The 24,732-nt window shown below is 38.4% G+C and overlaps 1 protein-coding gene across 1 annotated transcript in view; it reads left to right on the top strand.

Annotated features, from left to right (window-relative positions):
• LOC107658230 (immunoglobulin superfamily member 3-like) overlaps window positions 1-24,732 on the top strand; it is a 167,059-nt gene that overhangs the window by 102,317 nt on the left and 40,010 nt on the right. Inside the window, exons 3-4 of the mRNA XM_016446694.1 lie at window positions 12,758-13,177; window positions 20,262-20,648. Coding sequence (XP_016302180.1) covers window positions 12,758-13,177; window positions 20,262-20,648 — 807 coding nt within the window. The remainder of the gene's footprint in view (window positions 1-12,757; window positions 13,178-20,261; window positions 20,649-24,732) is intronic.

Genomic DNA, 24,732 nt, shown 5'->3' with positions numbered 1-24,732 from the left:
GTGTGTGTTTGTGTGTGTGTGTGTGTGTGTTCTCTATTGATTGTGTGCTGGTTTGATCATTATCTGTTTCATCCTGAAGCTGTTCTCTGTTGTGGAGACCTAGAGGTCAAGGTTGTGTTGTTTAGCATGGTCCATCTATGATCCTCTAATACCTCTAAAGGACCTCTAATAGTCCAAACTATTTTAAAATTATATTATATTATGAAATATTATGAAATTATTAATAATGTAATGATATTATGAAATGTTTTACCATTGACTGATTATTTTTCTCTGTCTGCTTGTGTTTGAACTGTTTGCAACAACCAGTGTTGTCATGACATTACATTGCTGCAGCTATTGATTAGTCACATCACATGAACCATACGGCTCAGATGATTGGCTCTAAAACAACCTGCAACTGAGCACACATGAACAAAGATGGCCTTGATAGAAACCAATTCTTTCTCATATTCAAGAGGTCCTTTAATGGGTGCTTTATATGGCTTAAACCAGAATAATGAACCACATGATCAGAGCATGATCATGCTCATGATCAGAGAAAGAAAAGAAGCAACAAAGACTGCTTGCATTACATTTGTCACAACTCCTTGACCTTCATCTCCTCCATCCTCCAATCTAATCCTCTTTTCATTTAGGTGTGTGTATGTGGTGCTTGTATAATAGGAGGCGCGTATCAATGTGTTACCAAAACATAATGCTTTTTTCTGCTGCTGTGATGTTCCTCTACTCCGCTTCACATCTCATTATTCGATGGCATCCAAAAACATTTTAATTGAACTGTACACTAAACACAAAGAGGTGAGTGTATGTTCGAATAGCGTGAGAAAGAGAGAACAGGGTAGTGGGGCAGAGAAGACAAGGTTGAATTGAAAGAGACTATATGAATAAAAGTCTGGTGGTGCACTGTGCTGCCAGACAGTCTGATTTGGTGTCTTTGCATCTGTCACAGGGAACTTGAGACTGAGAGTGAATGGATGTACCGTTTTCTCCCTCTCTCTCTTTCCACTGTGCTTTTGATGTGACAGTGAATTGCATCTCTCCCACCGAGTGTGGGGTGTAAGTTGTTGTTCTGACGACCTCTTTAAATCTCTTCTGTCCCTGTCTATCTACTCACCTCTCTCTGTGTCTTTCCTTTAGTCACACATTGCCAATTATTTTGCTCTCAGCAGCTGTGTGATTGCACTTAAAATGCTGACCAGAGGGAGGACTGCTCACCCTTTGAAAGAGGGCAGAATGAAGGAAAAGAAATAGAAGTAAAATTTAGTAGATAATAGGATTGAATGAGTCAGGGCAGGTGAAAAACTGGAGGGCGGAGAGGCGTTTTGTTGACACAAGCTGCAAAACCTAGTGTGCTGCCTACATACACGGCATCTGAGACATCATAACCTGCTGAAGAAAACAAAACAAAACATCTAAACCAAAGATGGGTTTCTGTTCTTTAAAAAATAGACTCCCATACTGACCAAGCTGATATGTGCCTGCCAAAAACCCTTAGAAATCAGCAAACCAGACGAGGCTGGTTTAAGTGTGTGGTTGTTTTTTAAATCTTGCCTTGTAAGATAAAAAAATTGCATCGACCTGTTTGACAAATTTTTGCATTGGCTTTTGGATTATTGCAGACCAACAAGTTTCAGATTCTTACACTTTTTGTTCATCAAGATAATCTTCACAAATGAACACAACTCTTATGATTTTCTTCTCTCTTTCTATAATTTTCTCTTATGAAGTTCATATACAATCTCCAGTTGGCTAGTTAGGCTATAAACAACTACATGGTTGAATGCCTTCAACGTCATCACCACTAAGGGCCCTATTTTAACGATCTAAGCACATGGTATAAAGCGCACGGCGCAATTGCGCTTAGGGCGTGTCCGAATCCACTTTTGCTAGTTTAAGGATGGGAAAAATGATCGCTGTGCCCGGCGCATGGTCTAAAAGGGTTGTCCCTATTCTCTTAATGAGTCATGGATGTGTTTTGGGTGTAACGTGCAATAAACCAATCAGAGTCTCATCTACCATTCCCTTTAAAAGCCAGTTGCACTTGCGCCATGGCGGATTCGCTATGTACATGGCGGAATTTACAAAAGGAAAAACTGAACGCTTCTCTAGTGAGGTAACGGATCTGCTCGTGTGCGTAATTCTGATACATGCAATGACTATCCATTATGACATGTAGGCATTTTTATATTTATGTACACAATAATAATCTTTTACATTTTAATCCTTTCGTTTTTAATTTTTAAAAATGTTTGTGTGCTGCTGCGCATCCCTGTGTGTGTAATAAGCAAAGTGTATGCGCATTGTGCACCCGCCTATAGGTGCATATTACTAACGCCCTCTTTAAATAACAAAAAAATAATATTGTGCCAGACTTTAGACCAGGTTTTTGTTGGTCAATGGCGCAGTCTATTTCAGTTGCCTCAAAATAGCAATGCACCAGCAATGCACCTGAACACACTCATGAACCCATGGGCGTGCAAATGCATTTGCTATTTAAAAAATGTGGCGCAGGACGTGAAAATGACAACTGCGTAAGGCTGAAACTAGCAAAAAACACTTGAGTCGAGCCTGGCACTGCATTGCACCAGGAGTATGATAGGGCCCTAAGATACTGATAACTCATTTAATCTTTTATTGTACTAAGCGACAAGCTGGAAAGTTTGATTTCGAATAGTTTGCAAGAGTGTGAGTATAAACACAACAAGGATGTAAAAGTGGGCTAGTGAGTAGATGAGTTTTTCTGTTCGACGTGACGTTTAATGTCCCCAACAACCTTGATAGTCCCATTTAGCCACTTTTTAGCAACCACCTTTTTCAAGACATGTAAAAGCTTTAAAAAATCATGACTGTGGTATATGTTTTATGTTGTGGAATAAAACATTGAAAATATCTTGAGCTTGTGTTAACAATAGACCTTGTTTCAAAAACCATTCAGAAAAAACAATTGACTTTGGTAGGATGGAACTGGAAGTGAAAAAATACTTAAATTTGTTTTGGGTTTTTTAGGACTCATTCTTACATCACTTTATATTGTTCACAGAGAAGGCAATCCCAGAAAGCACTTTGACAAGCTCAGTGAAAACATTAATCAAAAATGGCTGATAAATGGACAATAACATTTCATTCAATAGTGAAAATAATCACTAAAATTGTTCTAATCAAGAACATATCTGATTAAAAATGCACTGTTTGTCCAATTTTAATGTCTATGTTTATTGTTAATGTCTATGTTAATGCTTATTAATAGTGTTGTTATCTTAACTAACATGCTGTATTAGAAGTCGCTTGCTTCATATATGGAGTGTCTCATTCTGTAGTTTGTTCCAAATCAGTCACTTTGGAGATTCCATTTATGATTTTGGATGCTGTCTATGTAGGCAGCATACAGCAATGCACCTCATTAGAGTTTGGAACAGAGCTGTAGCTTCTTTGTCATGGAATTTACAGTAAGTGTGCCACTGAATTCACAACAACATGCCAAGCAGCCAGTGAACTGCCCTCTACAGAACTTCCCTTATGTCCGTTATAGCTTCTTTTCTATTAAGTGTCATTCTCTTTCATCTTGTGTTTTGAGGAAGCTGCTGTATTATTGAGAGTGAAAGTGAAAGTGACATGACATGTGGCCAAGTATGGTGACCCATACTCGGAATTAGTGCTCTGCATTTACCCATCCAAAGTGCGCACACACACAGCAGAGAAAACACACAAAGCGTGAACACAAACCCGGAGCAGTGGGCAGCCATTTATGCTGCGGCGCCCGGGGAGCAGTTGGGGGTTCGGTGCCTTGCTCAAGGGCACCTCAGTCGTGGTATTGAAGGTGGGAGAGAGCGCTGTACATTCACTCCCCCCACCTACAATCCTGCCGGTACGAGACTCGAACCCGCAACCTTTGGGTTATGAGTCCGACTCTCTAACCATTAGGCCACGACTTCCCCCGAGGAGGAAGGTGTTCCCCATTTAACCTTCATCCACTCCTCTAATTATTAAATGAATCCTTAACTTGTTTGCATTTGCATTAACTGCTAGATTATGTTAATTGTCAGGCTTCACTTGGCAGAGCGGGTGTTTGATATTGTAATGGAGATGAGGTTAGCAGAGAGAGGTTCATTTGCTGGAGCACCAGGAGGGATCAGCACTCACTCTTTAGCATTTGTCTTCGCTCATCTGCACGGCAAATTGAGTTGCGGTTGCCAATTAGAGAATGCAAGTTATCTCTCGTGTTAACCTCTGGTACCTATGCAGGTTGCCTACTTAAGCGCTGGATGGGTTTTGTGGGTTAGCACCTCACCTAAGAGCGCCGTCATTACAGCCAGCTCACTCACACCTAGGAAAGCCAGCCATCTCTGGAAATTATGGGTTCCTTCTGGGCTTTATAAAAAGACACTTTTCCTAGGTAAAAAGGAACTGAGAACTAACAGCCTACTAACTGACTTTCCCCACTCGTAACAGAAACATAATCTTTCAAAAAGTGACGAGTGAGCTCTTTTTTACCTCCAGTTCACGCTGAAGTGAGCTGACAAACCATGCTGTTCATGAACCAACATACAGTGGAGATCAAAATTAGAGAATAACCTAAGGTCTCTGCTTAGTCATATTTTAAGTGATCCTAACAGGAGTAGAAGGGCAGTTTTTTAAGCATATTTCATCAATTAATTTTATTCTAAAAAAATTTAAATGAGATATTTGAAAAAGAACTCTAATCAAAATTAGAGAACACTTACAGATACCTCCAAGTTATGTGGTGGTGTATGGCACCTGGTGCTAATTTCCTATTAACAAACCCTATTTATCTGGCAGCATTCCTCTAATTTTTACTGAGATTGCAAGATGGCAGGCCGTTCTAAGGTGACTGAAACCCTGCAACAGGAGGCGGTCCAGATGAAGGCCAAAGGGGCGACCTTTTCAGCCACTGCAAGAGAAGTTCTGAAATCTGTGATTTCTCAAATATTGCAGCTTTACAATGACACTAATTCATTCAAGTCCCCCCAAAAGCCTAGTTGTCCACATAAATGCACGAGAAGACGGGATAATGCAGAGATACTCAATGGAGAATCGGTTCAACACTGCATCTGGAATTGCTTGCCAGTTCAGTGCTGAACAGAGTAAGGATCTGTCTCAGCACATTTAAGAGAAGTCGGACTGAAAGCGCACTCTGCAGTGACCAAGCCTCTCATCAGTAGAACAAATCAAAAGGCTAAGCTCACCTTTGCTGAGGAGTATGCTGTGTGGGCAGAGGAGAACTGGTCCAAAGTTCACTTTAGTTATGAGAGCAAGTTTAATTTATTTGGGTCAGAATGGAATCATTATGTTCGGCATCAAACTGAGGAAAGACTGAAGCCCAAGTGCATAAAGAAGTCAGTGAAAGTGTCATGGTTGGGGGATATTTTCTGCAGAAGGAGTTGGGCCGCTAATACAGCTACATGGCAGGGTGAATGCAAATGTTTATCAGAACCTCCTTCAGCAACATGCGGCACCTTCCCTGCAAGCATCTCCCAGTCAGCCTGCAGTTTTCATGCAAGACAATGCTCCTGTCACACTGCAAAATGGATAAAGCAGTTCCTTAAAGCTAAGAACACTGAAATAATGATGAAATGGCCGGCCCAGAGTCCTGACCTAAAAATGATTGAAAATCCTTGGCTACAAAGTTATGCTAAGAAACCCACTACAGTCACCGAACTATGGAAGAGACTGGAAGAAGAGTGGACCAAGATCACACCAGCGCAGTGTGAGAAACTAGTGATGTCCTGTGGCCGCAGATGTGCTGAAGTCACTCAAAGCAAGGGCCTCTATAATTCCTACTAATTTCTGACAGCTGTAACCCTCCAAAATTTTAGTTGTCATTTTCTTTTAGTGCTACAGTGGTTACTGTTCTCTAATTTTGATCCCTGTGTTTTCCACAGAATAAAGGTTTTGTTGAAATGCCTTGGTAATTTTGTCAAACATGTTAGTAGTATAACAGTGGTATACCTACAGCTAATATTCCTTCAGATTTTGAGCAACGAAGATTAACAATATTTCAGAAAAATCAAGTATTTATAGATTGTTCTGTAACTTTGATCTCCACTTTTGGTGCTTTCCTTGGCAAATGCAAAGGCCTGTATTGCATATAACTCAGATAAGATGCCAAATGGTGATTATTTACATTTGCATAATAGTCTGCTCTTATTTGGGTGATATTCAATTTGACTTGCTGCCAAAATAAGGTGATATGTGACAGGAATTGTCAGAAGCGGTCATTTTATTGATCACCCCTGTTGTGTTTCTTTGTGATGAGACTCACAAATGAGAGCTGGTAGAATTTCTCCAGCACTTCTTTAACTATTGTTTCAAGTTGCTAAGTGGGCAGCTGGCTTAAGAGGGTGTCTTTGGGGCAACTGAGTTATACCATCTGCTCAGGTCCGGGAATTCACATAAAATTTAACAGCTGCACACTTTAGTGAATTTTGCTCGTCTGATAGATTTTAAGTGAATAGATGGCACAGACCAGTGGGATAAGAATGGTCTGAACAGAGATCTCAAACCAAGTGCAAGCTGGATCTAGAATCATCATCTTGCCCTGCAGGCTTCATCTCATTTCTGAGTTTGTGCCCCTGGCATCACACCTGCATGTCGGCCCTAAACCAGTCCTGATAGGGGTCACAGAATCCGAGATGCCTGACATCAGGACTCAGTGCTATGACAGTATATGACTTAACAGTAGAAATAAGTCAACCTTTAGAAATTTTGATATTACACTCATAATGCAATATTTCCACTGAGGGAATTAAAAAATCATGTGGTTTCTCAAAATACTTTGTCTCTGATTCCTGTAATGCTCAAGTACCCCTTCATCTGGTGCAACACATTTACTTGTTAAAAGAACTGAATGCATCAACTATCAAAAAATCTGATTAAAACTTTTTAATTTCACTAATATTTAAAAGTTTGGGGTTGGTAAGGTTTTTCCATGGCTGCATTTGGCTAAAAATAAAACCTTAATATTGAGAAATATTTGAGAAATATTGAGAAATGAAGCTGAATTGTCAACAGCCATCACATGATCCTTCAGAAATCATTCTAATATGCTGATTTGCTGCTCAATGAGCATTATAAACTGGTATTATTATCAATGTTGAAAATGAAAACAATTGTGCTTCTTTTGTGGAAACTATGATAAATTTTTTGTTATTTTGATGAATAAAAAGTTCAAAAGAACAAAGTTTATTTGAAATTTAAATCTTTTGTAACAATGTAATCGTTTTACTGTCACTTTTGATAAATTTGATGCATCCTTGCCTAATAAAAGTATTGAAAAGGCTCTAAACTTTTGAACAATAGTCTATTTTTCACATTTTATTTTAATTTGTGTCTTATAGGTCAGTAGTTACAGTATACAGTAGTATACAGTAGTCTTACAGTATAGGTTAAAAAAAAAAGCAAAATCAAAGACAGCTTTCTTGATTGTAATGGGAGTGATTTAATTTCTGTTACGTCATACAGCAGCCTTGACATGGTGTAGTTTCTATGGTTGCCAAGCAATGGCACAACTTTACGCATAAAATTGAACTAAATGTGTATATATTGGCTGTTTTACGGCTTTGAACATGGCTCACCCAGTGGCATTTATAATGTAAAAGTGTTTTGAGTCTTTTATTTTTAACTCACATTATGTAATGTGAGGCAGCACTGATGCCTGATTTATCATTTATTTATTATAAATAATTTTTATATTTTGGTTTTCTTCCATCAAGCTGGTCCGAAGTACATTTTATTTGTAAAATATTTATCTGGCTGCACTATCTAAAAAAGTGTATTGTGATTTTTGGTCATACCGCCCTCTCCTACCTGACATCCACTGACTTCTTATCCCAGAAGGATATGCAAGAATATGACTTTTGAATTGTTCAATATTTGTAAGTCTCAAATTTTGAGCTCAAATAAATGATGGTAGTGTTAAACAATCATCAACGACCGAGATCCCTCTATTTCTCCGTCAGCCCTGGTCCGCTGGTGAATTGAGTGCTAATAGCATGAGATTAGCACTAGCTTTGCGCTTTAGGCCTGATTTGGTGACTTAACTTGGAGAGCCAGTAGTTTGATGCCATCAATATCTTTATTGCTTTACAAGTTGAGGATTTAATGTTGGCATGGAAACAGCTAGCTGTTTCCATGGGACCTTGCTCTGTAGTTGTTATGGTAACAAGCTTGTTTCTGTAGAATATGATCTGATATTTAAGTATTGATCGTGTTTCCTCCAGAGACTCTGGGATTATTGTTTGTTTAGCAATGCGTTTATGCTAAGACGAAGGACCCTTATTGAGTTTGCCCATTACTTACATCATAATGCATGATGGTTATATGGAGTCAGCGATGAGTGTGGGGAGTGTATGTGGTTCTACAGTAGTGAAGATTGTCCCTCAGGTCTTCGCCTACATACGAAGACACACTCACACTCCTCCACAAAGGAATGTGTGTTAGCGGTTGCTCTCTTTCACACTCCTACACCATCATCTACTCTTCAAGACACACACACATAAGAATGCAAGAATAATCAGATGCCCAAATGGAAAAAGCCCTTCTATTTTTATCCTTGCCATCCTATCCTTGTGTTTCCCCACCTCTGTTGTGATCCGTGAGGTAGTTGTTCATCAGTGAGTGAGACACACTGTGGGCTTTCTTATTAAAAAAACCCAGCGGAGGGCTGCCACCTCAGTCTCTCAGGCCTCCTTTCAGCCTCATTTCACTATTTTGCTTTTTTATGTCACTCACTTTCTGTCTTTGTGTCTAACATCTGTGATTCTTTAAAGCAGTGCTGAAGTAACCTGCTGTTAAACAGTGCCATCTTTCCTCTGGTTCTTTCATTTCTTTCCCCTCGTTTCATTTGCATCGCTGCCGTCTGCTGTTCCTCCTCCATCACTCATCTCTCCCTCACGCAGACTCTCTCCCATTTCATTAGTTTTATATAAGCTGTGTCCCCACCCCACCCCACTCGCTGTTTTTTCATTAGCGTTGCGTACCTTTTGTGTGGCTCGTGCACTCTAGCTCAGCAGTGATAATGTGTGAGCAAACATGAAGTTGAATAATTGAGCTCCCCCAATGCCTGCATAGGTAAACCAAGAGGATTCATTTTCACTGTCGAAGGAGTGTATGTGTGGGTCCGTTCGCTCGGTTCAATAGGTTTTCATTTATTCAGGGGCTTTCGCACAGAAAGAGAGACAGGCTGATTGATTGATAAAGGCTTGTATGCAGCTCTCTGTAAAGGCTAATTTTTAGAGTGAGTGTGAAGGCCTCTGTTTAAGATTATAATGTCATCAAGTGGCCCGGCTGAACCAAGTTGCACACTCTACAGTTCAAAGCTTAGTTTTATTTAGCATTTTCTTTGCTGATTTTGAAGAAAAGTCTGTGATATAATGTGTTAAATGGAGCTGTGAGTGTACTATTCTCTTATTGCTACTGTAGCTGAACGTATAATCACATTTGTGATCATATTAGGATTTAGATTTATGTTTTTGGCAGGCACTTTTTGTCTAGGCATACACTATATATTAGTACTATATTGGTTATCGGTCAATATTATATTAGATATATTTATCTTTACTGTATAGTTTTATATTTATGTTGTATTTTGTATTTAAATACACATTTTTAATTTTTCTTATTTATCAGTGTCAGTCGCATATATAATTGTGCATGCTCACCCCCTCTATTTAGCCTGTGACTGTCAACTAACACTCACTTGAGGTTCTTTTTTTTTTTTTTTTTTAATGTACAAATTTCATGAACACTCAAATTTTTGGGGGGATTTTTCTACATAGAATAACATGTGCACAGACAACAAACCCAGATAACAATGCCACGAGTTATAATTCCACAATATTATGACCCTAATTAACAACACCCCAACTAATTACATACAGTGAATTAAAATACCCAGCAATACAATAAAATTAATAATATTAACTTTATATAAGGAGCCCATGAGTGAGAATCAGATTTTTTGAGCTTTATACAAGTAAACACCTCTTTAATTCACATGAACATCAGTTTTTATACTGTACATAATGATGTTGTGATGCATATATTCACTTGTAGTAATAGCATCTAAAGTGGTTAATTTTTGTTCATTTTAATTTATTTAACTAGTATAAACTAGTATAGAATTCCAGCCATTCATCAGTTAATGGCTAAACAAAAATGGTAAATATGTGCATTCCTACTTTTATTAAATGACTTGCATATTATGTGTTTAAGCGATTAATGCATTCCCTGCAAATTAAACCCATAAACTTATCATTGCTAACACCATGTGCTAGTGTGTTAAGCTACCAGTATGTGTTCCATTTCAGGTAGACAGTTAATGTCACTGTAATCCTTTAATAATTTGATCTTGATTAGATATTCTTCAACTGGACTGTTGTCAAACGATCGTAAGCCAGGTACATTCACTTGCGTTTACCTCAGGCACTTTGAAAACCATTTTACTAAGGCGACAAGGGGCACAGTGCACTAGGAACATTTCATTACATGCTACTCCAAACGCTGACTGGATGCTTTGACATTGGACCTGCTTCAGTGCTGGAGACATGCAATGCTGGATTCATGGAAGGGGTGACAAGGTGCAGGAAGCACCAGATGCACCTCATCATGCATTGCCAGCAGGATTACATTTCCATGCCACTCCTAGGATCAGCCTGGACCTGAGCCAGTGATGTATAAGATCCATCCATAAGCGCATAGTTTTGTGTTATACCTATTACCTTTTATGGCCACACTTATTTTTGGGAAGTCATTTAAATACATTTTAATCTCTTCTACAGTTGAGCAAAAGGTTTGAGCAAAATCTACAAATAGTCATGCTTAAATAACTATAAAGTTCCTTTTATTTTGCTAAAGGCCTGCTATATTTAGGATTTGTAATGATTTTTTTTTTTTTTAAGTGTCCTGGAAAAAGAAACTTGAGGCATTGGAGACACTGGCAGCTGTCAGCTGTCAGCGCCTCATTCAGATAAATATTGTGGCTGCAGTTCTCAAGATGTCACACAGGTTTATTTCCAGGATTTTGGTTTGTCACAAAAATCCATTTCTCGCACGGTGATGTCAGAGCTGGTTTTTTTTTCACAGCCTGTGAGACGCTGTTCCCAGGCTGAAGATCAGACTGGTGCTAATCAATGCTAGCACCACACGAAGACATCTAGCGGTAATAGGATGCAGAATATCATGTTGTGGCGGCTTGGCACTAAAGGATGGTAGTGTGGTGTCAGAGCTGTCCTGGATTGCCCTGTTGCTGAGCTGGAGTGTGCAAGTGTGGGTTTGGGCAGCACGTTTACATAGCAGGCTGTCCATGAAAAAAAAAATCTCTGTTTGTATGTTTGGTTTATCTGCAGTCACGAGACTGCTCTCCTTTCGTGCTTCCCCAGCTTCATGCAAACGTGTTCATATGCGTCTACATTATTTTGTTTACATATGTGCACACTGCACACAAGAGAAAGAGAAAAACTGTGTAGACTAAACCCATAAGGGCCAGAAACATACTTAGGGCAATTAAATAAATGCATACTTAATGTGTCCTCTTACAAACCCAGTACTTTAGTCAGTGTTACATTTATATTTAAATAGATGTGCCTTAAACCTGATGACAAGTTAATATGAAAATGTTGATACTTCCGTGGCAATACTGAGAATACAGTGTGTGCTTAAATTGCAGTCTGACACATTTTGGAACATAATGTTGAACAAAATCGAGCTTGTGTAGCTAGTAGGGATCAGTGTTGTTGTTGTTGTTGTTATAGTGTAAAACAGACTAATAAAAATATTTTTTGTTAATTGTAATAATGCTGAAATAAATAAAAAAACATATTTCATACATATTGTGGCAAGGAAATGAAGTAACTAACTAAAATAAACACTAATAAAAATGCTAGTACTAGCTCACACTTGTAAAAATGATAAAAGCACATAAAATTATTAAAATGAAAACTGAGTCAACTAAAATTAAAATGAAAATAAAATGAACACAAAAAATGAAAACTGAAAATATAAACATAAAAACTAATTTAAAGTATTAATAAATTCTATAATATAAATGATACTAAAATAACACTAGAAATGCATGAAATATAATACCGTCTATCAATACATTTAGATTACCTCTGTCATCTAGCTCTTACCTAAAATTAATCTTTAAAAATACTAATAATTTAATAACACTGTAAAATGTCATCTTGAATATCTATTTTTCATACTCTACATTACAATGTTGTGATGTCTAAATGAATTTAAAATAAGTTAGTGATTGATTTTAGTTTTGAGATTTTATTTTTAATTTAGTTTACATTTTAATTTTACCCATTAATTGGTTATCGGTCATACAAGAGTTTTTGGTTTCAGCCAAAATTTTCATACTGATGCATCGCTAGTAGGATAAAACACTTGAATGAGGTACTTGTGCAAAGTATGTTTCAGCCCCAAGAAAGCATGAACATCTTTTGGTTTGTTCTGTAGTTATACTCTATTTTTTGAAAAATTCTGCCGTATTTATTAGATGAGGACCCAGAGGCTGATAGAGGGAGAAGAAGATTAAGGGGTTGTTGAGGACAAAAAAGGCTTGTTTTTTCTTGAGGCTATAAGTTAATAAAAGGGTTGAGATTGAGCCGCCCTGCAGGAGAGAATCCTGTTTAAATGTTAATGGGAAAAGGAGTGAATGGCTTTAAGGGTGTGTTTTGTTGTTCATGGACTCTGCTCTCAAACTAACCTCGTCCCTCGGTTTCTTCCACAGTGATCCCGGACACTCTGACGGTGACGGCCACTGCTCAGACTCTCTCGAAAGTGGAGGGGGACACGCTACAGCTGAGCTGTGAGGTCACACGCCAGACGTCCCAGCACACTCACGTTTCTGTGGGCTGGTACCTGCGTACCGCTGATGACCCCGATTCTGGTCCACGTGACCTGGTCACCCTGTCACGGGACTTTGTTCTACGGCCAGGGGGACAGTACCGCCAACGTCTGTCTTCAGGAGACCTGCGGCTGGACAAGACCAGTGCCACTTCGTACCGTCTCACCATCTACAAGCTGCAGCCCACAGACCAGGGAGAGTTCTACTGCGAGGCCTCGGAATGGATCCAGGACCCGGATCACTCCTGGTACGCCATGACCCGGAAAGAGTCGGAGAAGACGTCTGTCAAAGTTCAGCCCACAGGTGAGTGAGAGTTGTTCTCTGTAAATTGGATTGTGAACATTATACATGGTCTAAAGGCCTGTTTACACCAAAAAAAATAACTATAAAGATAACGATAAAGACACAGTTCTAAAAATCGTTCTCCGTATTAAAGAATAGCAGAGTCCACACCACAGCTATACCGATAAAGGCACAAAGATACTATATCATTGGAATCATTTTCAGAATTATTTTTTCCAGCTGATGAACGATAAAAACATTGACAGCCAATCAGAATCAATCCTGCTATAAAGAGCTCGAGAATTTAAGGCAGCAGACGCGTGTGCGCTCAGTAGGGATGTAACGATTAACTGCGAGCCGGTTGAACATTGATTCAAATATGTGACGATTCAAATCGGTTGAGATGCTAAACAAATCGCGATTAATTTAGGGGTAGGAGTTTATATGAATGCATGTCTGAGGGGAACTTACTGTCTTTAGAAAAGTTTAGATGGTATTTTTTCTTTTCATCTTGCCTCTGTATAATGCATATTAAAGTTCGTAAGTTCAGCGCTGCTGTGTTTACAGCGGAAACCAGGAAACACTTTAAGCGCCACCTGCTGGCAGAGAGGGAATCTGGATCTCATTCAGCTTTGCTGTTTCATGCAGATATTTTTATTTATAGTTTCACAAAACTGAAGTCAAACCATTCTGTTTTTGCTTCAAATTTCGAAACTATACAATCTAATTTAGTTTAAAAACTGCTCATGTTGCATGTATGCAGCATCTTTGTTTGGATCATGATTAAAATGCAGTGGTTGCCTCTAATTTTAAAAGGAAAGAGCACAGACAAAGCCTTATTTTGTTTATATGAAGATATTTATTTTATTTGTGTTACTTATTTATTTGATTTGGGGCTTGTTTTAAAATTTCAATTTAGTTTTGTTATTTACATTTACATTATATTTAAATGTAGTAATTTAGCAGACGCTTTTATCCAAAGCGATTTACAAATGAGGACAATAGAAGCAATCAAAACCAACAAAAGAGCAGTAATATGCAAGTGCTATATTAGTATATTATTATAGTATTATATTTCAATTTCACAAAGAAATGTGCAGCATTTTGTCCAAGCAATAATAAAAGGACACATTTAATTTATAATTTGTCTTAAATCTAATTTTGTTAAAAAAATTATAATAATCGTGAATCGAATCGAATCGTGAGTTGAGTGAATCGTTACATCCCTAGCGCTTAGAATAAACAGACAGTTATTGTTCACTGGTGTGGACGCTAAGACATTTATCTTTATAGTTATCGTTCTCTTTGTGAACGGGCCCTTAAGACTGTAAAGAGATAGTTCACCCAAAAATAAAAATTCTGTCATCATTTACTCACCCTCATGTCATTCCAAACCTTTGACTTCTTTCCTTCTGTAGAACATAAAAGATGATGTTGTGAGAAATGCCACAGTGTTTATTTGTCCACATAATGCAAGTCAATGGTCACTTAAGGGGATTGGTTCAACGATCTTCAAAACTTGTGCAAAGTATGTTTCAGCCCCAAGAAAGATCCGCACCAAGGGGGGAAACAAACTTGAGTTCGATTCAATCGAACCAAACAAGACAGGTGTGAATACACCCTAAAACAGGGCATGTATGACTCTGCTTCCCTGCAGAAATGCTTAAATATGCCTTGTGAGCCGGTCACTATCTAAAATTGGCTGTAAAATTGCGGTGGCTGCTCATGATGCTCTTAACATCATGTCATGGAGTACAGAGCAGGCATCGGCTCTCACGAGTCCATTCCACTCACTGTTATCGTCAGTGTCATGAAGGTTATCATAGTGCGTGGCATAGTGACATCTCAGTGGTCTCTCAGGTAACAAGCCAGTCGCATCGATCGCATCTAACTCCAACACATCAGTTGAGTAATCATCAGTACTGACATCTGCTTAATGACCAACACTTTTAAAGGGGAAAAAATGTCAATTCTGTCATCGTTTATGAATGTATGAATATATCCACACAAAATAAATGACCGCTAGTATGCTTGAAAGAAAACCTTAGTAGTTTTTCTAGGGCTAATCAACATAAGTATGTAATAATTACAAAATAATGATATTGGCCATAATTATTCATAACAACCCATTTTGCACCATTTGTGTTTAATAATTTACATTGTAGTGCAAAAAAAACATTGGCAATTCTCAGTTTGTGCTCATATTCATTCATTACATCCAGTCGGGTGGTCACATAGAGTCTAGCCACAAAAGTTCAAAAAGCTCCTGTATTGCTTTCCATTGGAAACGAATGACTTCTGGTTTGACGTTTGTTGAGGATAGTGAAAAGGCAGCTCAAGACTTCTGAAGTGACACTTTGTATGATGAACAGATCGAAAGCCACAATTCACTCTCAAATCAAAGACTATACACAGACTTTATCAAATGTGGTGACACAACCCTCAAATGTCGACTAACATCCTCATTGGTTCTTGTACATCACAAGACCAAACATCATAACAGGTGGTGTTGCCCTATTTTATGTTGTCTGTGGATGTATATGATGATCAGTGTTTTCGTAGATCTGGACCTTGTTGACTTTCATTGCATGGACAATTAGTTGAAGCATTCTTCAAATATATCTTCTTTTGTGTTCCACAGAAGAAAGAAACTACATGAAGATGAGTAAATGATGACAGAACTTTCATTTCTGGGTAAATTATTCCTTTAAGTTGTGCCAGATTTCTGGCCTTGAGAACCAAGGATGTTTGATGTTATTGTCAGACCTGATGTCTGATGTCTAATAACCCCATGAGAGCTAACATAAAAAAGGAAGATTTTTAGTGAATAATGACTTAAATTTTGCTCTGTCACACTCTGCAGTCATGTTGGGTGAACTGTTCTTTAACACAGTGCATAGGGTGTCATAGATCAGAAATTTTCCACTCTCCCCTTCTCCAGAATAGCCATATTTCACGGAACAGAGGCTGGGGCAGAAAAATGCCTCCCTCATCTCTGGCTTTAGTCCATTACTTTACAATTTATTACAGAGCCGCCGCTCTGTCCTGAGCATAAGACAGCATGTACAGCAGACGTGAGTGCTGTCTCTCTCTGACTTAACACAGGGCTGTAACTCAATCTCAAAGCACACCGGCCCAGTGGTTTGATGGGAATGGGAGGTGACAGCTCACCTCCTTATCAAACACGCGGCGGGACGAGAGCTGCGAGTGGCATGTTAATTTAGCCCTGTTATTGGTCAAGAGTACCAGGGCGGTTTGGACAAGGAGAGGACAGGTTGTGGTTTTAGGGAGTGGATATTGGATGGCTGTCTCCCAAGGGCACCTCCTTTAAAAATATCTTCTTTTCTTCAATATTTGCTTTGGCAAATTTGGCAAAACAAGATCCATTGTAAATGGTGTAGCAATATTTGAAACACCACTCGTGCTGAAGTCACTTTTAAGCCTGATTTCTATTGGTCAGCAGTATATTTGTGTTACCAACTTGAATATGAGCTACATCTGCTTTGGGGAGTTTTTGGAGTGAAATCCAGTCATTTTAACAGAAATCTGCATAAAGCTCATTTTCACATTTCTATTGAAATAACTGGATTATGCACACAATTTCATCCAGCAATGTTAATTTTGACCCTACTTTAAAAGTGTGAACTACATTAGTAGTCAAACTGATCATAAGTTTTTTTTAAGGTACAGTAGCAAAACTCCTGCAGCCTCAGAGAGAGTGAAAAAAGGTCATGTAACACTAAATAGCCTCTGTTTTGGTGCAAGAATCCTTGACTGTAAGTGGACATCAGGAAAAATCCACTAGATGTTAAAAGGAGTTTAGAGCTTAGAGTAAATTGAAACATTTCAGTGATTTAGTTGCTTACAATAAACTCATTTATAATGTTTATTGCTAAGTGCCTTTTTGAAAGTCTCAGTATGTGGGGCTGTTTACAGTAAATGACCTTTGAAAGCCTTTAGAGGCAGTCATCTGTTTTATTGTAAGCATCTTCCAGTTAAGTGTTCCAGTTTTCTTACAAACTACACTTAAAGATACATGACTTTCAGTTTGTTACAGCTCCATATTTTTTTTTACTGCCCTCTACTATCAAGCAGTATCTATTAAAATAGTTGTTGTTAAATGAAATAAAGCTGCAAATAAAATATACGTTAATAAAAATAGCTATTACATGAAAAATGGTAAAACTATTTAATTTCAGTATTTCTAAAGTACTAAAATTGCTGAAATTAAAACTGAACAAAAATGAAATTAAACCTACAGTAAATAGAAATAATAGAAATAGAAAAAAAATAAAAAATAAAAACATAAAACTGAAAAAATATAAAGATAAAAGCAAAATTCAAAATATTAATAAATATTATAATAGTATATAAACTATTCTAAAATTATAAATAAATTCTAAAATAAAACAATGCTATCAAGACCAAGTGAACAAAATTTATTTAGATTCAGTTTGAGTTATAGACCTGTTTGGTGCCGTCTTTAGGTCATGGACCTTTTTTTCTCTCCTTTTCTTTAAAAGATGCTGGCAGTTGGATACAGGAGGCGTTTATTAAAAAAGCTGGAAACTTTATTAGAAGGTAGTTTTTAAACATAAATGTTTAATGGATTTTAAAGTGAGTCAAGGTGATGTCATTATGGCCTGATCCTTCAGTATGCAAGCCAGGCTTCACCTGACTGAGAGTCCCATTAGAAATTCCAGAGAGCAATTCAAGAGCAACACTGAGATGAAGGAAGACAGATTTGTCTGTAATCAACCTTTTCTAGCTGGCTGTGTCCAAGTCCCCGTCCAGCTAGACAACACGCCCACAATGCTCTCTGTGTACTAGCCAGTGGCCTGTTAAGCTCAATTGAAAGTGCACATGTCTGTGCAGGAGTGATTGGGTGGCTGTTTTGTGGGATTTGAGCCAGTTAATGTATTTTCATTTTTAGTTGACTGAATTGACTGCGTTGAATTGGCTGGAAAGTCTGGTTTAAGCTAGTAGCTGTGTTTTGGAACAACTTGGTTTTTGGTGTCTAGCTGGTCATTAGCTTGTACACCATCTTGCACCAACAAACTGGTTACCAACTGGTCATACCATTTTATGGTGCCCAAGCTGGTTTTTAGAACATGCTGGCTGGTCAACCAGCCAAATACCAACTTGTTCCAACTAGAAACCAGTAACCATGTTCCAAAAAACATTTTAAACTTGATTTTACAGCAGGGGAGCTCAAAACTGCTGAAGAGAGACACAAGATTATGCACTCGGTCATGTGCGATTATTCTATTTAGCATATTTTGCAATGCACACCATATGTCATGCTCATATAACACGTGTAAACGTTTGTGTGTTTTCTCTCATCTGTCTGTTAATGTGTTTATTGCTCTGGTGAACTGTGGGGGAAAAAAGTTGTTCAATAAGCATTAATGGGACATCAAATGGCTCACTGATGCACATACTACACCAGATCGATGGACTCATTTTGTGACGAAGATTTTGGCAGTGAATCCCACACAGCAGTTTGTTCATGCAGCCCCCTTCCAGCTACCACAGTTATTACCGCACCCACTCAACACAATTGTCTCTTTCTCTTTTTCTCTCTCTGGTTAGCTGTTATACAAATCTATTGTGCATACTAAATTCAAATCTAATAGCGTCATTCATGCTGTGAACCCTCAATCCTGACATTTCCTTCCCACTCTAAAATCTTTATTCATGTGACTTTGAAAGTATCCCTCTCCTTATGAATGCCAGATTTGTCCAGAGTCGTCGTATTGTACTGTACTTGACTATAACGAAGCTGAAAAAGGTGGAAGAACATCTTCATAATTAGATTCTAATAAGATGTCAACCCCTGAGGTCTAGGGTTCAATGAACATAGTGACATTGTGCATCTTTTGTACAAAGCACTTTTGTACTCCTGCCTGTCAGTCATCTCTTCCAGGACACATCAAGGAGAAATGATGAATTATAGCTAGCATACTCTCACTGTCTGCCTCTCTGAGCTGTTGAGCACACTGGAACATCACTGCAAACTGTTGGATTATTGTAGAAGTACTTGCTGAATAATTTACATTTTATTTTTAAAACGGAAACATTCGTCTTTTTTGTTTTTGATCTCCTTTGTTTTTGCACTACCATGTGCCTTAAAAGTTTTGGCTTTGATTACATAGTGTAGTGGGTCCTTGAGCAGTGAGTGCCTTTGATGATGGCATATATAATGTTAATAGTCAGTATATCGCCCAACCCTAAATTTATGCCCATTCATTTGCCGTCCTTTTAATCCAAAATGTACTAGGGCTGGTAAAGGATGTTGGGATTTTTATTGATATGTAATGTGTTGATTAGCCATTGATGCTCATTATGAAACACAGATCTGGGCAAGAAAAATCAGTCAGACAGCAATCATCCGGCAAACACAGACAGATTTCAGATTCTGATGACCTCTCTTCCACTGCAGTCTGATCTAGAATGGAGGGGTTTATGTATATTCTCCTAATGTATCCCGTCGCTTTTCTCTCTGTTTTTCCTCATTCATTTCCACGTGCAGCCCTTCATCTCCACTGCTAATTAATCTGTCTGAAGCGTGCAGATTTAGTCCTAATACGCAGACAGGCTCCATTCAGGCGGCCAGTAATGTCCTAATGGAGCATCACGCTGCTTGAGTACCACAGGAGGAAAGGAAAAACAGCCACTGGCCTTTGTTTCCCTGTGATCTGTGAATTCCTCTTTGAGCACAGGCCTGTTTACTCTGCTGTTATTTTGGAGAGCAGCGCACAGCGTGAGACACAAATAATGGCTGCATGTAAAAACACACATCATCATCATCCCCCCTGTATGCTTCACGAGTCTCTCTCTGTGTCAGTGCCATGTACTTACGCAGTTAGAGCATTTCTCAGGAAGTGTGTTGTAGTAATTAGAGCCCAGGGGCAATCACCTCTGAAGAAGCCAAATGAAGTGAAGACAGTGCTTTTCTGATGAGGCACACAAACTGCGTAACATATGGAAATTAGCTCTATAAATGAAGATTAGTTTGCTTTTGATGTGAGTGTTGGTTTGAATTTAGTCCAATGTGGCCGTTTTGTCATGGCTAAATCATATTTTCTCTCTCTTTCTCTCGCAGATCGGGACTTTAGTATCCAGGTGACCACCGAGCGCCGGGCCTACACGGCTGGTGAGCCACTGGAGCTCCACTGCACCATTGACGCTCAGAATGTTCCAGAGCGTTTCTTCTCGGTGTCGTGGGTCTTCAGCAGCTCACCCGTAGCCGTGATTGGGCCCAGCGCCGTGCCCGTACTGGGACCCAACTATGTGGAGCGGGAGGCCACTGGCCTCCTGACCGTGCGCAAAGAAAGCCCGTCCATCCACCTGCTCAAGTTGCAGCACCTACTGCCGGAGGACTCTGGGAAATACATCTGCAGAGTGACAGAACGGGAGAAGACCCTCACTGGAGATTTCATCGACCGCAGCAAACGGTCCCGTAATGTTCAGATCACTGTAACCCCTCTCAGTGAGTATCATGGTTCTTTATTGGCCCTCTGTTGACTGACTGGCCCCTAGAGTAGTTAGCTGATACCTCTCAACTGCTCTCTTATTAAATGAAAAGATGAAACTTTCGGCCTCAATTTTGATGTTTGTCACCTTAAGTGGATTATTCTGATGTAGTTTAGCTTATAAGCGAACTGTTTAAAAAAAGTAGAGTTAAGAAATTGGTTTAGTAATACTGTGGAGGCAAACAGCTATTAAAGATCATCTGCTGAAGGTTTCTACAATATATGCTCAGTATCACCCCATATTTTCTCTCATAGTGCAGACTCCCACTGTTAGAAGTAATGAGTAAACAGGAGGAAAAAAATAAAAGTAGTGTGAAAGCATTTCAGCTGTTTTCAAGATAGTAAAACTTTAGCATTGACGAATAGCAGTGTAGTGTGATAGAACACTGCATCAGTTTTTGTCACATTGAGTGTGATTACATGAACAACAAAATCCTGACAAGTATCAAAAATCTGCTCATTATAATGCCTGACAGGACAAGAAAAAACATGTTGGCATGGGATTGGGTGGATTGTTTTTTTTGTTTTTTTGAGTTGGATAAGTTGACACAACGCTAATATAGATATCTATATGGCTAGTAAAATTGAGGTATTGATTCAAAATCTATGTTGCTTAAACCATTTTTGACCTTTATCCGAGTAAAGTCGGGCTCACACTGTGCGATTTTTTTAAAAGTCCTTTAGGATTGTACTTGTCAGACTGTACAAGCATGATGATCATGTGACACTGTGGGATCTCAGTTGTCATTAATGTCAGACTGTACGACAGTCAAGACGCGTTAAAAACAGGTGCGCGCAAGAAAACTTGTCCGGAGTTTTACCTTATCAACCCATACACGTTCAGTGACTGCGAGCTGCATTGCACGCAGGACTGTAATGTTGGCTATCATTAAAAGTATATGAATGGCGGCAATACCGGCGTATTTATGCAGAATAGTGCAAGCAGCACTACACACCCACATGAAAACAGCAGTGCAACCGGTGTTTATCATAGCAAAGGCAACGAATCATATGAATTCCGTGAGCGGAGGACGAGAGCGCCGGAGTTTATGCGGTTAGAAGAAATCTCTAGCATTAATTATGATCATGGCTTGTCTTGAAAAACAAAGACAGTTTGATGTTTGTTGTAATGTCTGATTACTTTTCTAAGGGAATTAATTATTATTAATTCATTCAGTAGGACAGGAACTGAGGAGACACTTCACTGACCCTGCATGAGTTTTACGACCGCAGCTGGCTGCATAGGGTGCTTCTCAGTTTGTCTCAATGGAATGTGATTGTTTCATGTGTGCCTCAATAGTGTAAGTGGGTCCGTTCGAAGACAGAGATCCTACATTGTCGTAGGAGAAGTCACACGGCAGGACTGTGCGCCAAATCTTCTGACACTGCCAGAAGTTTGTCGGAGGTAAAATTTGATCGCAACGGCCATTAATCGGCTGTTGGTGAACATGTCAAACTAACGATCAAATACTACAGATTTTAGCCTAGTATTATAGGAATCTTTTAGGATTTTCAAAATTTGTCTCAGACGACCCTTGAGTGGCATAAGTTATTCTATTTTTAAATAACAGCTGTATATTGAGATGTGGTGGAAATGACATTTGTTCATTGCAGGTTGGAAAAAATGTAAAATATTAACAATTTCTCTTGTAATCTAAGTTTGTCCTCTTACAGACCTTAAAACTAGACAAATTATTTAAACTTATGAGACTGTGTTACGTGACTTTTGAACAAGTTTTTTTTATTCAACTTCACAAGGATAAAAGTGCCCCTAGTTGAAGAAACGCCCATATATATATATATACATACATACATACAAGTTTGGTGTCAGTCCCATTTTATTTAAAAGAAATTAATACTTTTATTCAGCAAGGATGCATTCAATTGATCAGAAGTGACAGTACAGACAAAAGATGTATATTTCAAGCAAATGTAGTTCTTTTGAACTCTCTATTTATAAAGGAATACTGAAAAAAGCGTTACAGTTTCCACAAAAATATTAAGCAGCACAACTGTTTTCAACAATAATCATTTGAACACAAAATGATCATATTAAAATGATTTCAGAGAGATCATATGACACTGAAGATTGTTGTAATGACTGCTGAAAATTCAGCTTTGCCATCACAGGAATAAATTACATTTTAAAATAAATTTAAAAATAAAGCTATTTTAAATTGTAATATTTCACAATATTACCAATTTGGGGTAACACTTTACAATAAGGTTCCATTAGTTAATGTTAGTTAATGTATTATAATATGAACAATACATTTATTACAGTAGTTATTAATCTTTGTTAATGTTAGTTAATGAAAATACAGTTGTTCATTGTTAGTTCATGTTCATTCACGGTGTATTAACTAATGTTAACAAGCACAACTTTTGATTTTAATAATGCATTAGTAAATGTTGAAATTAACATGAACTAAGATTAATAAATGCTGTAGAAGTATTGTTCATGCTTAGTTCATGTTAACTAAAGTAGTTAATTAATGAACCTTATTGTAAAGTGTTACCACTGATTTTACTGTACTTTTAATCATATAAATGCAGAATTGGTAAGCATGAGAGACTTCTTTTAAAAATATTTAAAAAAAATCTTGCTGACCCCAAAATTTTGAACAGTATTGTAAATGCTTCTTGGATTGTTAAAAACGTAATAATCATACTATTTATTTAATAAGGTGCTCCCCAATTAAATACATTTGGAATAGTTGTTTGTGTTTTGTTAGTAGCTTGGATTGTACTTAACTACATTTTTATGGGCGGCCTGACTGTAGTTTAAATAGTAGTTTCAGAGTAGGTGCCCTGACAGTGGTTGTGTGCTTGTGAGTGGGCAATACAGTGCTGTGTCCTGTGTAAAATCATTTAATGCACAGCATTTTTTCACAACTTGGTTTTGTGGAGGCCTGAAAAGCCCTTGAAATAGCATTGCATTTCAAGCGAGAGCAACTCGAAAAACCAAGTCTAACAGGCATGAAATGAAAGTGGGAATGCCATCGCCTTCAGTGTAGCCATGGTAGATCCCCAAGGTGGATGCAGTTGTGCCCAGGCTAAGAAACCACAATTGAGCTCAAGGTGTTGATGAAAGCTAGATGGGGGAGAGGAGGTTAATCAAAGGTTAGTAAGAATATATCTGTTCTGTTTAGACTTTGACCACCCGAATCCAACCTTTCCAAAAATGGCCCTTTCACACTCTATAAGTGGAAGATCTTTCTTTCTCCTCAGGGGAATCTGCTTTTAGCGGGTCTGGAAGGACGGCCAGCAAGTAAAGATGCATTACATCAACACGCCATGTTTTTGTAGTCTTACAATTGTTTACGTGGTTTAGCTACATCAGCATGTTATGTATTTCCATAAAGCCCACCTTCTGGCTGCTTTGGCCCACCCTCAAAAAAACAGTTGCGTAAGTGATTTCACTATGTGAAGGAGATGCCTTTTTTTCCGCTACATGGGCAAAAAAATAAATAAAATCATATGAACTTCCAAACCCGAAGCCATAGTTACCATAGATTCATAGATTTAATCCTTTTTACTGCTGCACATGAAGCCTCTGGAGCTGAAACCTACGGAGCCCGGGAAGTCACCTGTAGGAGAAAAAAAAAACAATCCGTCCCCTCAGTTTATTGATTCGTGATTCCCCTCACGAATTCTTAAACTGTTCCCTCAGTTTAACAAATCGTGCCCACGGATTAATAAACCATACCCACGAATTTCCAATCTGTGCACTCAGATTTTGTAAACCGTACCTTCGGTTTTTGAAACCGTACCCACAAATTCATAATCCGTGCCCACGCTTTCGCAATCCGTTCCCTCGGGTTTGTAAACTGTACTCACGGATTCATGCAGCAAGCTCTTAGGTAGCCTACGTGTTAACGAATCATATTGTATATTGTTTTATTGCATATTATTATATGGAATAGGCCTACAGCAAATTGTCTTAAAGGGGTCATATGATGCGATTAAATTTTCCTTTCTCTTTGGAGTGTTACAAGCTGTTCGTGAATAGATAAGATCCCTGAAGTTGCAAAGACTAAA

This window comes from Sinocyclocheilus anshuiensis, unplaced genomic scaffold (genome assembly GCF_001515605.1).
Source record: "Sinocyclocheilus anshuiensis isolate Anshui unplaced genomic scaffold, SAMN03320099.WGS_v1.1 scaffold263, whole genome shotgun sequence".
In the NCBI taxonomy this organism is placed as follows: Eukaryota; Metazoa; Chordata; class Actinopteri; order Cypriniformes; family Cyprinidae; genus Sinocyclocheilus; species Sinocyclocheilus anshuiensis.
The sequence above is the reverse complement of the archived record's forward strand: the minus strand, read 5'-3'. Positions and strand labels throughout refer to the sequence as shown.